Source organism: Muntiacus reevesi, chromosome 21 (genome assembly GCF_963930625.1).
Source record: "Muntiacus reevesi chromosome 21, mMunRee1.1, whole genome shotgun sequence".
NCBI classification, from domain to species: domain Eukaryota; kingdom Metazoa; phylum Chordata; class Mammalia; order Artiodactyla; family Cervidae; genus Muntiacus; species Muntiacus reevesi.
Window position 1 is genome coordinate 49,395,827 of NC_089269.1, and position 15,794 is coordinate 49,411,620.

Here is a 15,794-nt window from a genome sequence, read left to right on the forward strand (position 1 = left end):
ATGAATAAGTAATACCTTGGATCTGGGGGTAAAAAAAGGAAAGAAAGTGACCTAGCCACACAGGCAGACTCTCAGGCAAGACTAGAGAGAGAACCAAACACCAGTTCACAAGGGACACGTGTCCCATGTCTCCGAGGCCCCTCACCCAGCATTCAGGGAAGGAAGGCCCTTGGTCGGGAGAGTGGAGGGTGTCTGAAGGGCAGCCCAGCAGACAGCAGAAGCAGCCTGAAGTGGGCATCCAACCTCTCTTAATTAGCCCCCGTCTTAACAGGCTTGGCTGCCACGTGGGTAGAGAGACACTCACGGGGTGGCTCCCCCTGTCTGTCCATGCCCGGGGCCCTGGAAGGTGACCTGTGAGTTTGGAAACTCCAATTTCCCTCTCATATAACATCTGCACGCGTTCATGTCTCTACCCGTTCCTCCCTTTGTTCCTGCTGCTGCGTTAGATCAAGGGACCGTTGCCTGGTCACCTCAGGAGGCCCCCTGTCCCTAGACATGGCTTTCCCCCCAGGGTGGCCAGAGACAGCCTTCTAAAGGGCCAGTCTGATCACTGACCCCTGGCATGTCCTCCAGGGGCTCCCTATGTCCTCTGGTTTGCTTAGCTGAACAAGGCACCCGGATAACCTGACCTCTATCTACAGAAAGGTATTACACTGCTTAACCTCGGTGTGGGGTCACTTAATATTAATCAGGGGTTCTTCTGAGCAGAAGTTGGTAGATCCACATGCAGGCTGAATGACTGATGTTCTGGAAGTTGCTGCCTTATGTTCCTGGGAAGTTGGATTCAGGAGTTAGGGTTAAAGCGATAAGTCATCAGCCAAAGAAAACATTAGCAGACACCGTGGCTAAAAGACAGGTTCCCATGGAGAGTTCAAGGAATCCTCGAGTCAGTCATGAATAAGTCTTGTTGACTCGGGAAAAGTCTGTGAATGGGACACTGAGCCCTTTGCTTGGCTGGTCAGTTTTAAAAGCTTGAAGCCCTGGCTGAGTCACATGGCGAAACCCCTGCCCTCTTCCCCCACCTCCCTCCCTGCCCCACAACTGCATTCATGACCCAACACCCAGTGTCAGAGACCCACAGGCCCCAGGCTCTGCAGTGTGAACGGGTCTAGGGGCAAATGAAAGGGTCCTTGAAAGTGCCCATTCATCTCACCATCTTGGGTCCCCACCCACTCACCATCTCAAATATCCATTGATTTTTTTTTTTAGCAGCAAAAACTTTTTGTATTAGAGTATAGCCAATCAACAGTGTTGCGGTAGTCTCAGGGGAAGAGCAGAGGGACTGAGTCATACACACACATGTATCCGTTCTCCCCCAAAACCTTCTCCCGTCCAGGCTGGAAGCGCCCATTCATCTTGTTACCCAGCTCTCTGTGGAGGTCTCAACTCTGTTCTCACCTTTCGGGTCAGCACTGCAGGGCGGAACTGTACATGTGCGCGGCACCAGGAAACCTTGGCTGCCAGTGCCAATGAGTTTTCTTAGTCTCATTGAACGCTAAGAAATTCTCTACTCCTCGGTGCAGGTGAACTGTCCATGAAGGCTTTAAACTGCACTTGGCATGTTTGTCCCACAGAATCATCAGTTTCCCATCTGGTGTAAGCACACTTTAATGTCCCCCACTTTAGAAAGCTGGGCTCCCTCTTTTGACCCCCAGCCCCCTTCCGCTTCGTCTGAAAGTCTTGTGGGCACTCCCTGCACTCAGGATCCCAAATCCAGCCCGTTTGCTCCCAGCCCGCCCTGGACTTCTCTCATCTAGACTATCTGGGCCTCCTCCCTTCTCCTTGATTCCGTTCCCTCCGTTAGCCGCTTCTTTGCTCAGCAGTCGGAGGGAGTTTAGCTAAGGTAACTCAGATCACAGCCCGCATCCCACTTGAAGCCCCCCGCTCTGTCTTCTGTAAGTAGAATGAGTCCCATCTCCAGTCGTGGTCCCGCGTCCCTCTCTCCTTCCTTCTCTGAATCTGGAGCCCTGCTCACTCATTCACACTGTCGGGCCTTTGCACACGCTCTGCCTTTGGGCTGGGCTGTTCTCAGCCCACACCTTCGCGTGACCAGCTTCGTTTCATCACTCGGGAATCCACTCGGATGTCATCTCAGGGATCTTCCTAGGCACCCTGCCAGCATGGCACCTCGTCTGGGTCTCCGCCTCGAGCTGTCCCCGTCTGATGGTCTCCACAGTCTGGAGTCACTTAGGTGCTTGGTCTCTCTGCCCAGGAGAAGGCCAGCACTGCAGAGGTGTGTGTGTCTGTGCCATGAGGATTCCCAGCCAGCAGAGCAGGGCCTGGCACAGAGCAGGTGCCCGAGTGAATCTTGAGCCCCGTGAATGAATCAGAACCACCAACACCCCCCCTTCCTAAGCGGGGTGAGCCACACTGGGCTCAGCAAGTGGATGGTTGCCGGCTTGGTACGTGGGCCTGGTGTTGTCGTAGCTTCCAACCTCTCGTGAGATGCTGGAAATCTGATTTTTTTTTTTTTTTTTTTTTTTTTGATGTAAAGTTTTCCAACTTTTAAAACACTGTGAGAGCCAAACAAAACACGCCTACAGGCCACATCCGGTCCACGGCCGCCGGCGTGAGATCTCTGCTCTCGGATCCCAGTTATTACTGCGGCTCAGCCTTAGTGCTTTGAGGAAGGAGAAAGCGCTGCTTATTTTTGGCTCTGGAACCTGGCTTGAACTTGGAAGGATAGTTGCCTGGAGGCCGAGTGGTCGGGGCTCACTGTGGGCCTCTGCAAGGGGATGTGTGCGCTTTTCCTCTTGCGATATCAGCTAAAGTCTGGGGCAGTCCTGCAGGCTGAGTCTGGGTACCCAGGGCAGCTCGTCACACGCAGTCAGGAAGCAAAGCGGAGCAAGGCTTTACCTCTCATGCAGCAAGAGGTACCTACTCGGCAAGAGGATGAGACAGCTAGGTAGCATCACCGACTCAGTGGACGTGAACTTGAGCAAACTCTGGGAGCCAGTGAAGGATGGGAAGCCTGGCATGCTGCAGTGTTACCAGCCACTGCACCCCAGTGGCTACTGCATTGTAATGAAATACTCCCAAGTTTAATGACTTAAAAGCAAAAATGAGCGATTAGCACCTCACAGTTTCTGGGGGTCAGGGGTTCCAGGGCAGCCTGGTTGGGAAGTTCTTACTTAGGGTCTCGTGAGGCCTCGTGGAGTTGCAGCCAGGCTACTGGCTCGGGGTGTGGTCATCTGAGGGCTGGGCATCCAAGGAGGCTCCCTCACTCGATGGACAAGTTGGTGCTGGTTGTTGATGGGTGGCCTTGGTCTCCCCACTTGGGTCTCTTGAGTGTCTTTGCAGCATGGCAGCCAGCTTCTTCTTCCAGAGCCCAAGCGGCAGAGGAGCAAATGGAAGCCACACCCTGTCACCTCTCCAGAGTCTGCCGTCACAGAGAGCAGCTGGTTCCTTGAGGGAGGAGGCTATACACGGGCGTGAGTTCCGTGGTGGGCTGTCCGGAAGGCCGTTATGGGCTGAGTTGTGTCCCCCTAAAACCCCCCTGTGGCTGTCCTAACCCCCTTAGAATGTGACCGTGTGAGGAGGTGGGCCTTTAAAGCGGTGACTAGTTTGAGGTAATATATGAGGGCCCGCATCCAGTGTGACTGCTGTCCTCACAAGAAGGGGAGCTCGGGACATGGACGCACAAGAGGGAAGATGACATGAGGACGCAGGGAGAGGTGCAAGAGAGGAAGCCTCAGAAGGTGCCCACCCGCCGGACAGCGCCAACTTCCCACCTCAGAACTGAGAGGACACAAAATTCTATGGTTTAAGGCACCCAGTGTGTGGCCTTTGTTACCGCAGTCCTAGGAACTAACACAAAGGCTGATCATCACAGCTTTCAAGCAAAAAAATTAGAAAGAGCAGCAAGGCTGATGACCATGCCAGCTGTCAAAAGTGATACTTTTGGACTGTGGAATTGGAGAAGACTCTTGAGAGTCCCTTGGACTGCAAGGAGATTCAACCAGTCCATCCTAAAGGAGATCAGTCCTGGGTGTTCATTGGAAGGACTGATGGTGAAGCTGAAGCTCCAATATTTTGGCCACCTCGTGAGAAGAGTTGACTCATTGGAAAAGACCCTGATGCTGGGAAAGATTGAAGGCGGGAGGAGAAGGGGACAACAGAGGATGAGACGGTTGGATGGCATCACCGACTCAATGAACATGAGTTTGAGTAAACTCCAGGAGTTGCTGAAGGACAGGGAAGCCTGGCGTGCTGCAGTCCATGGGGTCGCAGAGAGTCAGACACGACTGAGCGACTGAACTGAACTGAACTGTCATACAGGTTTAAACACAATCTGGTGTCTCTGGTGTCTCTCTTGAAGGTGATGACCCAAAGACATTTCTGAAAGATCTTCAGGCAAGTCAGATCCTTCAGAACTTACAACTTCTCTTGGGGCTCCCCTGGCGGTTCAGTAGTTAAGACTGCGCTTCCAATGCAGGGGGCACAGGTTTGACTCCTGGTCAGGGAACTAAGATCCGACATGTCACGTGGTGCAGCCAAAATTTTTTTTAAATGGAAGAAGCTATGATGCCTCTATTGGAAAAGAAACTGAAAGAAAATAGGAAAGTGACTGATCAGCGCTGGTCCCAGAGAAACTCCAGTGAAGCAGCATCTGACACAAGAAAGGATAAGCCTTCCCACAGACCTGGGAAAGCAGGCTTCCAGAAAGCTCCCTTGGCTGGGTGTCCACCGTGGCACGTCATTTCCTGCAGCAGTTACACTTTCTGGGTGGGCTCCAGGGGTGCTATTTCCTTAATAAGAGAGTGAGAAAAACCACACAATGGGTCTCAAAGGCTGGACTAAGGCCACCCCAAGGCCAAGTGTGGGCAGGCCTGGACTTTTCAGCCAGAGATCAAGGTGCCAGGTGCTCCCACTGCCAAGACAGTCTCGTAAGAGCAACCAGCCTAATTATCTAAATAAACACAGGTTGTAAAGAGTGATTAACTGCAGTTTCAGTGTGAAATGGTAGCCAAAAATATAAAAATTAAATAGTTGAGTATCTTGTTATCACATGTATTGGGGTGGAGGGTAGTTTGCCAGGCAGAGAGGTGCAAACAAAATCAGCCTGGGAGGGAAATAACCACTTAAAAAAAAAAAAAAAAAAAAAGAGTCCTGCCAATGGTTCAGAGCTCAGTGTCAACAAGGAAATGGTCAGAGCTACATAGGACCTGAACTGCCTTTGGGCCTCTTCCTAAAAATACACCATGGGTTCTTTCACTCTCACCAATATAAATTCTTTTGCTCCCAGGGTAACTATGAGTGCAGAAGCCTGTCTCTGTAAATCACGCTGGTCACAGGACCTCCTGGGTCCAAGAAGATTGTGGTTTTACAAATGGAGTCTTCCCTACCCCCTTCCTCTGTTAGCCTTAAGAAATATGATCAGGCACGCGTCCTAAGAAAATATAAAGTTTCTGGGGCTCTCATACAGTTCTGGCAAGAGTGTGAATTGATACAACCCTTCTGAACGACTTGGCAGTATATATCAAAAGCTTTAATATTTTGAATACCCTCTGACAAAGCAATCTACTTCCAAGAGTTAGAAACCGTCATGCTTGTATGCAAGTATTTAGCTCTAAGGATGTTTCATGCAGAATTCTTTATGGCATTAAACAATGGAAACCATTGGAACATCTACCCATAGGGTATTGTAAATAGAGCTGGTACATTTATAAAGTGAGAAACTATACAACTCTTTAAAATGATGCTTATGTTAAAAATTTTCATAAATATGCTAATAAATGAGGAAAAGTAGCATACAGAGTCGTATGTATGTGATCTATTGAGGGGGAAGGACATTTAAATATAGAAAAGTGACTAGAAAGATGTTCTTTAAAGGTTAACCATTGTTTTTCTTGATTAGTGGAATTTACTGAGGATTTTTATTTTCCTGGTTTAGGAGTATTTGTGGTTTTCAAGTTTTCAGCTATAAACATGTATTTGAAACAGAAAAAAATAGTAGCTTACAGAAAAAACAATAATAGGTGTTGGACTTCCAAGAATAACTTCATAATTCTTTTGTTACTTCTTTTCAATATAGGTGGCTTGTCCAGAAATCATACAACTCATTCTCAATCTTGAGACGTAAGGGTTTTTTCCAATTGATAGATGTGCTAATAATAGATAAATTTCCAATTGATAAATGTCCAAATAATAATAAGGCTCCTAAAGACAGCAAAAATATTCACAATTAACCCTGTGCACCCACAAAGCAATGAAAAATAGTAATAAAAATGAACTACAGGACTGAGGAGAGATAAATTAGGGGATGGGATTAACAGATACACACTACTATATATAAAGCAGATAAACAACGAGGACCTACTGTATAGCACAGAAACTATATTCAATATCGTGTAATAACCTATAATGGCAAAGAATCTGAAAAAGAATATATATTATAACTGAATCACTTTGCTATACACTTGAAACTAACACAACATTGTAAATTAATCCTACTTCAATAAAAAATTTTAAATAAACTGGAAGAAAATTCAAAGGATATATCTTTACTCCTAGATAAACTTTCCGTAGCTTCTGGGGCAAATTGAGGTATACAAAAGGATCATTTATCATTACATTTGCAGAAAAATTTACATTTCTGAAAAAAATTACCCCAGAGACACTCATATTGAAAAGCTGTCTTCTATCCAGATATAAATTTTGTTTTTCTTTTTAAGAAAGTTCATTTTGTATGCTTTCATTTCAAAGCAATGTAAACTCACAAAAAACTTGGAAAGTATCTTAAAATCAATAGGGGGGAAAAATTCTTTCTCATCAGCCAAAAATAGCGCCCTGAGAATCTTAGTAATTCTCCTTCCAGTATTTGTGTGTGTGTGTGTTTATTTGCAGATTAAGCTGTAGTATATAGGTTTCATCATTCCATATGCCTGTTTTCACTTGTAAGAACCAAACAAGGCATTTAGTTTAGACTATAAATTGTCTAAGCCCCAAAGGCCTTTTGTGGAAGTACCACGTTCCCATCTAAGGTGGTGGCCTGATGTCAGTAACAGAAACTGACAAACACTGGGTGCCGCATTGGAGCCTCCAAATGTAACATTGTTCAGTGGTCATGCCGGCCAGTAAACCAGCACGGCTGTCCGTATCGTCGCCGTCCAGTGAAGACACAGGCTTGGCGAGGGAGCTCATTCACCCTCAGCGACAGCTGGTGAGAACAGTTCACGTGTATGCGGGCTTTGACTCCTGCAGTTGCTTAGCGCAGGTCTCACGGAAAGACGGTGAAAATGATGTTCCTCAAGCTACGGGGGAGGAGCACAGAGTCTCAGTGAGTTGAACAGATAGTAGGTGCTGGGCAAACAGCAGAGAAACCCCAGTGCCCTCCGGGAGCTCCCCATCCAACGAGAGATCCAGGCACAAAAGCGGCTGACGGAACACAGCGTGACTCACTGTGAGCATCACAAGTGCCCGCTGCAGACCCCAGCTCCATGCAGCAGCCCGCCCGATGGGGCAGCCCATGCTGTGTTCTGGAAACCACTGCCTTCGCCCCTCAGGCTTGGAGCTGGTAGCCTCTCTCTGCTGCTCCTCACCTCAGGGCCCTGCACCGTCCTTTGAGGTGTTCATATCCCATTCACGCCTTTGTAAAGTCTCTTTATCAAGCCCACTTTACATGGTCCGATTTGCGCCCTGGGTGGGCTGCCAGAACACTGTTCAGGCTGTCAGTCTTTACTCTTCACAGAGACATGCTTGCTCTGGCACTTCAAAACATTTCATTCCATCCGCATTGGCTGCCTGACTTGCTCTGTTTACTTTTCTGTCATTCATGAAAACCCACCAAATTCGGTCCAGCAAGACGCATCCTTTAGGCAGAAATATTCAGAAGCATTCAGAAAACAGATGCAAGTTGCCAAGTAGAACTGGTCCAGGGGCCAAGAAGAGGATGACAGCTTCCAGTGGCCCCTCCAGGCAGCTTTTCTCAGCATAGATTCGAACTCAGGGGTCACCCTCCCAGAACACATTCCAAAGCCAGATGTATGGGATGTTTGCATTTCCTGGTGTCCATGCCAGTCCACCAGTCCATTCATTGAATACATCATTGTTGGGTGCCTACCGTGTGGCCTGCACTCCAGTGATCAGGCATCGTGGGATTGGACTTGGCAAATAAACCCGAACCTTTATGAAGGTATTCAGATCAAGTGCCTTCATAATAATGTTCCTCATTATTTGTTGAGATATACATATTACATACTTTTCGATATATAACATGGAGAAGGAAATGGCAACCCACTCCACTGTTCTTGCCTGGAAAATCCAATGGACAGAGGAGCCTGGTGGACTACAGTCCATGGGGTAATAAAAGATTTGGACATGACTTAGCAACTAAACCAAACAAGATATATAACAAAAATATGTAATATATAACCGTACATATGCACATATGTATACACACACATTTATACATATATGTTTATATGGTCCATATAAGCATGTTCCATATATGTGGGAATATAAAATATACACATATAAATAAATATATGTAAGTTATGTCTTATATATGTGTGTGTATTTATTTAATTGTCATTTCCTTAAGATCGTTGTCTTCCCACCTTTCTGGTGTTTCCCACAGATTCTTGCTTTCAACTAGACTGTTACAGATCTCTAAAGTATTAATATAAGAGAGAGAGATGGAACTTCCCTGAGATGTGAGCTTCCCCACTTTTATCTAGCTGCATACTGTTATATAAACAACTTATGATACTCATAATATTCTCTGTATATTTTCTATGAAATATAAGATGTGTAATAAACAACCTATCTCACGAGACACACAAGTGCTGAGAACACAGCCTCGGCAGAATGTTTGTTGTAAGTGAGCTGGACTTTGCAAGGCCTCTAGAATTCTCTCCTTCTCTGTTCCCTGCTCTTCAAGCCCTTAACTCCTCCCAATGTGTATGATTAAAATTGCTTCCAAACCAGTCTCCCTGCCTTTGGCTCCTTGACTCTCCCAGGGCAACCAATAACCATGTCCCCAAAGGACCCACGTCAGGGCGTTTCTTAGGCTCCCTGGTACTTGCAGAATAAAGTTCAAAGTCTCTAGCTCAGTGTTCAGAAGAAGTTGGATCTTGCTCTCCTTTACTTTTCCTGGTCACGTACCGCAGCTTCCCTGCCCGCATCTGCTCAGGCTCAACCCCTAGACGCCCACTAAGTGCTTCTGGCTCACTGACTTTGGTGTTTACACCTTTCTCTCTTGGCCTGCTGGTACCCAGTTCATGATCCTTCTGCAAGGACCAAGCCCCCTCCTCTGTAAGGCCTGTCTTGACCACTCTGGTCCCCAGCAATCTCCCCCTCCTCCAACCCCATCATGTCCTGTCTGAACCAGTCACTGCTGGTACTCACTCTGTCTCATGTTGTTAGACGTCAGGTCGCCTGTGTGGGCTTTGTCTTTTAGCCCCATCGCACATCCTGTGGACACAAGGCAGGCTTCTCTTGGCTGTTTTTTTCTGACTGCATGTAGCACAGTGCCTCACTCTTCATAGTGTTCAGTTAATGTTTAGTAACCGTGAAGGCCTTGTGCCAGGGTCCTGAAAAGGTGATCCACATGTTTATTCATCCACCTGTCCGTTTTTCATTCATTCATTCATCAGCTATTGGATTTGCACAGCGGGTCAGGCCAGAAAAATTAGATGATGAACAAAATAGAAATAGCCTCTGTCCTCATGGTGCTTATGTTCACATAGGAGAGAAGGATTCTCAAAATCAACCAATAACTAAACTGTTTCAAAGAGCGGTAACCAATAACTAAACTAAAAGAATAAAAGGAAGAATCTTTATTCAGTGTTCTACATGTTTTGCCTGCCGTGTATGCAAGACCAGTTACATGACTGGGCAGGGGCAGTGTAAAATGCAAATCTAGGGCTCCTTGTTCAAAACTGCATAAGGATTTCTGATTGGCTCATTTGTAGAGACGTGGGTCCACCTAGAGTCTGTCACACAGAGTAAAGTCAAAAAGAGAAAAACAGACATTGCACGTTAACGCATATACACAGAGTCTAGAAAAATGGTACAGATGAACCTATTTGCAGGGCAGAAATAGAGACACGGATGCAGAGAACTGAAGTGTGGACACAGCGGGGGGAAGCGAGAGGGGCGATGGATCGAAGAGGAGCGCTGCCAGACACACACCGCTCTGTCTAAAATAAGCAGTGGGCGGCTGCCTTGCGGCACGGCGAGCGCAGTCTGGAGCTCGGCGCTGACCCAGGGGGCTGGGATGCGGGCTGGCGAGAGGGAAGCTCGGGGGAGGGGATGGGTGTGTGTGTGTAGCTGGTTCACGTTGTACAGCAGAAACTAGCACAGTATATAAGGCAATTATATTCCAATAAAAACTAAAAGAGAAAAGAAAATTTTAGTAAATCTCTAATATTATATAACACAATATAATATACAGATATATTTTCAGACGACGACAGCAGGGTATTAGAGTAAGCTGATTAAAGCAAGCCCTTCCAGCACTGCCTGTATAGTGCTCAGCCCACTGTGGGTGCTTTAATGAGACGGAAAATAATCAAGTAATCACATCTGATCTACATGAACTGTGAAGTCCAGCTCAGAAAATAACCGAAGCCATACATGGATTCTAACCTAAAGGTTTTTGATGTCTCCTGCCTCTCAGACTGTCTGTCTTACTCGGCTCTGCACGTGTTATCCAGGAGATGTTATGGGAAGCAGAGATGCAAAGTCCTCGTCAACAACCACCACTTCGGAAGCCCCTGTCTGCCAGGAGTGAAAAAATACCTCTCGGTCTTCTACGCGTGTGGTAAGGATACACCCTCTGCCAGCCGTTTGGAGACCTGCCTCTTGGGGAGGCAGTGGTCGTGTGAACAGAAGGAGGTTTGGAGCAACAAGTCGCGGCATCCGCCCAACACATCCTGACACTGGGTTGTCTTCCCTCATACTCATGAGCCTTCCTCCTGTCCTTCATCCTTGTTTATAATGTCCGCGTCAGATAAGCGATAGAATTTTCTTGGGTCAAAAGTGCTTTTAGCTGGACTTCCCTGCGGTTCAGTGGTTAGGACTCTGCCCTTCCACTGCAAGGGACATGGGTTCGATCCCTAGTAGGGAAACTAAGATCCTGCATGCCACGTGGCCAAAAAAAAAGAAAAAGAGAGAAGTGCTTTTAATAATCAGATTGGCAGCAAGAGGGGAGGGAAGGAGAAGAACAAGGAAATGGGATAAACTGGATGTCACTGAGAAGAACGATTTTAATCTTGAGTTTTCAGGAGGCTGTAGAATTTACGGATATGTCGTGTAAGTTTACGGAGTATTGCTTGACTCCTAGTTAATCTTCCAGTCTTGTGTTTGGGCCCTAAAATGACTAATTCTCTGGACTGCCAACAGGCATTGTATCGATGTATCCCTAGGGTTAAGCCAACAGATCGAGTGCTTACCTACAGCCTTTAAATATGTTACATGACAGTCTTACTTTGTTTTCCTAGTGTCCTCAAATCATAAAATGAAATTCTTGGTTCATTTGATTCCAATTTTATAAAGCTACTTTTAAAAATCAAGTGTTAATTACCCTCTGAGGGTACCATGGATTTCTGGTTTGTAATCTTGACACATGGACTGGTGTGGGTTTTTTTTTTTTTTTTCAAATAAGTATAGAAGCAAAGGAAAAGCGAAGAACGTCATAACTGAAGAACCCAATACTCGTGCTCATGGAAACCTCGTTCCCCCTGCCAGATACCCCTAGCCTTTTCTTCTTCTTCTTTTTTTTTAACAGCTTTATTGAGCTATAAATCACAAACTATACAGTTCACCCCTTAATCATATAAATCAGTGGTCTCAATAGAGTCACAGAATTGTGCAACTCCCATTGCAATTAACTTAAGAACATTCTTGGGAATTCCCTAGCGGTCCAGTGGTTAAGATTCCAAGCTTCTGCTGAAGGGGTAGAAGTCCGATCCCTGGTCAGGGAACTAAGATCACATATGCACAGTCAGTAAAATAAATGAAAAATTTTTTAAAGTTTAAGAAGAGTCTCTTCAACTCCCAAAGAAACCCTGGACCCTTTAGCAGTCAGTCACCTCCCAATCTACCCCTCGCCCCCCAGTCCCACCCCAAGCAACTACCACTTTCCATCTTATGAATTTATCTCTTCTGGACATTTCGTATGAATGGAAGTGGACAATGTGTGATTCTCTGTGACTTGCTTCTTTACCTAGTATGTTTTCAAGGTGCATCTATGTTGGAGTATGTGCCAGTACATCATTCCTTTTTACAGCTCAATAATATTTTGTTGCAACCCCAGCCTTTTATATCCTGAGCTAAATATGTCCTCTGCAATATCAGAGCTGGAATAGGTACAGTGAAGTAGCTGTAGAAATATATTCCCAAAATAATAGCGCCCACATTCACGTTCCAGGAGGCATGGTTTTATTTGCCTTCCAGTCTTTACTGGTTCCCGTGTGAAGCAGCTCTGGGTAACCTGGAACTTATTCTGGTTGAGAAAGTCGAGAAGTCACATGTGCATTCTAAATTGCTTTCAACTCTGTGCTACCCCATGGGCTGCAGCCCTGCCAGGCTCCTCTGTCCATGGGAATTCTCCAGGCAAGAACACTGGAGTGGGTTGCCATGCCCTCCTCCAGGGGATCTTCCCCACTCAGGGATGGAACCTGTGTCTCTTATGTCTCCTGCATTAGCAGGCGAGTTCTTTACCACTAGCACCACCTGGGAAACCCCAAGAAGCCACACAGAACAGTCTGAAGTTCTAGTAACTGCAGGTCTGTCTAGCTGAGCATGGAAGGGAGGGCAGGATGTTAACCTGCAAATAAGGTGGATTTCCTGGTATGCCTTCCCAGGCGAGGCAAGGGCAGTCCCCAGGCTGAGGCAAAGGGCAGGATGAGACTTCCCTGGTGGTCCAGTGGCTAAGACTCAGCTCCCAGTGGGAGGGGACCGAGGTTAGATCCCTGGTCAGGGAGAACCCACATGCCGCAACTAAGACCCAGTACAGCCAGAAAATTTTTTTTTTTAAAGGCCAGGATGCTGTGCAGAAGGATAATGGTAGAGGGGCCATTTTAATTCAGGGGGAGAGTTGAGAAATCTTCCAGAGAGAACCTTCCTTGGGGGTGAATTTGCCCCTGTGTTCTGAGGGGTGGGCAGGCGTGAGCTGGCAGATGCTGAGTGGGAGAGGAGGGGTGAGTGGGTGAGGACGCAGGTGGGTGAGGTGGTACAAGAGGGGGCCAGGATCAGGTCCTGTGGGGCCTGGGAGGATGTGCCAGCCGTAGGCTCATTCAGTGATGATGTTTAGACTCTTAAAGGACAGCTCCAGCTGAAAGGTAGAGGGTGGGCTGGGCACAGACCAGTTAGACTGGAAACGGGCTAGAAGACATGGTAAAAATTGGGCGGATTGGAGAGGTTTGGGAAAGTAGGAAGATAATTTGAGATGCTGGGGGCACCTGGCCTATTTGGAAAGGTTGGGGTCCAGAGAAGGTGATGAGGGCCAGAAGTATGTGTCCTTGGTCACCATGGGGTGGGAGCAGAGGCTCTGGGGATGGATGGAGGGATGGCTTGGAGTTCCAAACGCACGGCTCTCGTCTTCTCAGAAGTGTGAGCCGAGGTGGTCGGCTGTGAGGATGAGGCGGGGGGAAGGGGAGAGGGGATGGAGGAGGTGCAAGTCTGAAGTGAGGGCCGTGGGAGCCGGAGGGCAGGCTGACTTCAGAAAGGACGGTGGTGGTGCTAGCTTGGTGTGCCGAGGGCCTGTGAGGTTAGTGGTCGAAGTTCTCGGGGACGCTGGTCTGCCTGGTTGGTGGGTGCATCCAGCTAGATGCATGAGGGCTGGCTGGGGGACATGGGCTCCTCCAGGCTCACTGGTTCGGATGAGGTCAGAGGATGGCGGGGGAGGCATCTGAGTGAGTTCACTGGAGGAAGGAGCCTGAGGTCAGAGAGGCGGCTTTGTGTCTTGGTTCTGGATGTTGGACCTTGGACAGTTCCCTCCTTGTCTACCCTCTGGGTCCCCAGGAGTTGTTCTAAAGGGGAGGAGGTGACTCTCACTCTGAGCAACTCAGCATCCCCAACCCCTCCTCCCTGCTCCCCCATCCAAACAAATGCCTTCTCACACAACTTTTTTTTTTCTCATTTATTTTTATTAGTTGGAGGCTAATTACTTTACAATATTGTAGTGGTTTTTGGCATACATGACATGAATTAGCCATGGATTTACATGTATTCCCCACCCCGATCCCCCCTCCCACCTCCCTCTCTACCCGATCCCTCTGGGTCTTCCCAGTGCACCAGGTCCAAGCACTTGTCTCATGCATCCAACCTGGGCTGGTGATCTGTTTCACCCTTGATAATATACATGTTTCAATGCTGTTCTCTTGAAACATCCCACCCTCGCCTTCTCCCACAGAGTCCAAAAGTCTGTTCTGTACATCTGTGTCTCTTTTTCTGTTTTGCATATAGGGTTATCATTACCATCTTTCTGAATTCCATATATATGCGTTAGTATACTATAATGTTCTTTATCTTTCTGTCTTACTTCACTCTGTATGATGGGCTCCAGTTTCATCCATCTCATTAGAACTGATTCAAATGAATTCTTTTTAATGGCTGAGTAATATTCCATGGTGTATATGTACCACAGCTTCCTTATCCATTCGTCTGCTGATGGGCATCTAGGTTGCTTCCATGTCCTGGCTATTATAAACAGTGCTGCGATGAACATTGGGGTGCACGTGTCTCTTTCAGATCTGGTTTCCTCAGTGTGTATGCCCAGGAGTGGGATTGCTGGGTCATATGGCAGTTCTATTTCCAGTCTTTTAAGAAATCTCCACACTGTTTTCCCTAGCGGCTGTATTAGTTTGCATTCCCACCAACAGTGTAAGAGGGTTCCCTTTTCTCCACACCCTCTCCAGCATTTATTGCTTGTAGACTTTTGGATAGCAGCCATCCTGACTGGCGTGTAATGGTACCTCATTGTGGTTTTGATTTGCATTTCTCTGATAATGAGTGATGTTGAGCATCTTTTCATGTGTTTGTTAGCCATCTGTATGTCTTCTTTGGAGAAATGTCTGTTTAGTTCTTTGGCCCATTTTTTGATTGGGTCATTTATTTTTCTGGAATTGAGCTTCAGGAGTTGCTTGTATATTTTTGAGATTAATCCTTTGTCTGTTGCTTCGTTTGCTATTATTTTCTCCCAATCTGAGGGCTGTCTTTTCACCTTGCCTATAGTTTCCTTTGTTGTGCAAAAGCTTTTAAGTTTCATTAGGTCCCATTTGTTTATTTTTGCTTTTGTTTCCAATATTCTGGGAGGTGGGTCATAGAGGTTCCTGCTGCGATTTATGTCGGAGAGTGTTTTGCCTATGTTCTCCTCTAGGAGTTTTATAGTTTCTGGTCTTACATTTAGATCTTTAATCCATTTTGAGTTTATATTTGTGTATGGTGTTAGAAAGTGTTCTAGTTTCATTCTTTTACAGGTGGTTGATCAGTTTTCCCAGCACCACTTGTTAAAGCAGTTGTCTTTTTTCCATTGTATATCCTTGCCTCCTCTGTCGAAGATAAGGTGTCCATAGGTTCGTGGATTTATCTCTGGGCTTTCTATTCTGTTCCATTGATCTATATTTCTGTCTTTGTGCCAGTACCATACTGTCTTGATGACTGTGGCTTTGTAGTAGAATCTGAAGTCAGGCAGGTTGATTCCTCCAGTTCCATTCTTCTTTCTCAAGATTACTTTAGCTATTCGAGGTTTTTTGTATTTCCATACAAATTGTGAAATTATTTGTTCTAGTTCTGTGAAAAATACCGTTGGTAGCTTGATAGGGATTGCATTGAATCTATAGATTGCT

General features: G+C 46.6%; 1 protein-coding gene across 4 annotated transcripts in view; it reads left to right on the forward strand.

Moving 5' to 3' along the window:
- EVA1C (eva-1 homolog C) overlaps positions 1–15,794 on the forward strand; it is a 95,147-nt gene that overhangs the window by 58,854 nt on the left and 20,499 nt on the right. For 3 of the 4 annotated variants that reach the window (XM_065913730.1, XM_065913727.1, XM_065913729.1), the window contains one exon: positions 10,622–10,765. The exons of the other annotated variant lie outside the window; for it this stretch is intronic. In XM_065913730.1, coding sequence (XP_065769802.1) covers positions 10,622–10,765 — 144 coding nt within the window. The remainder of the gene's footprint in view (positions 1–10,621; positions 10,766–15,794) is intronic. 4 annotated transcript variants of the gene reach the window in all.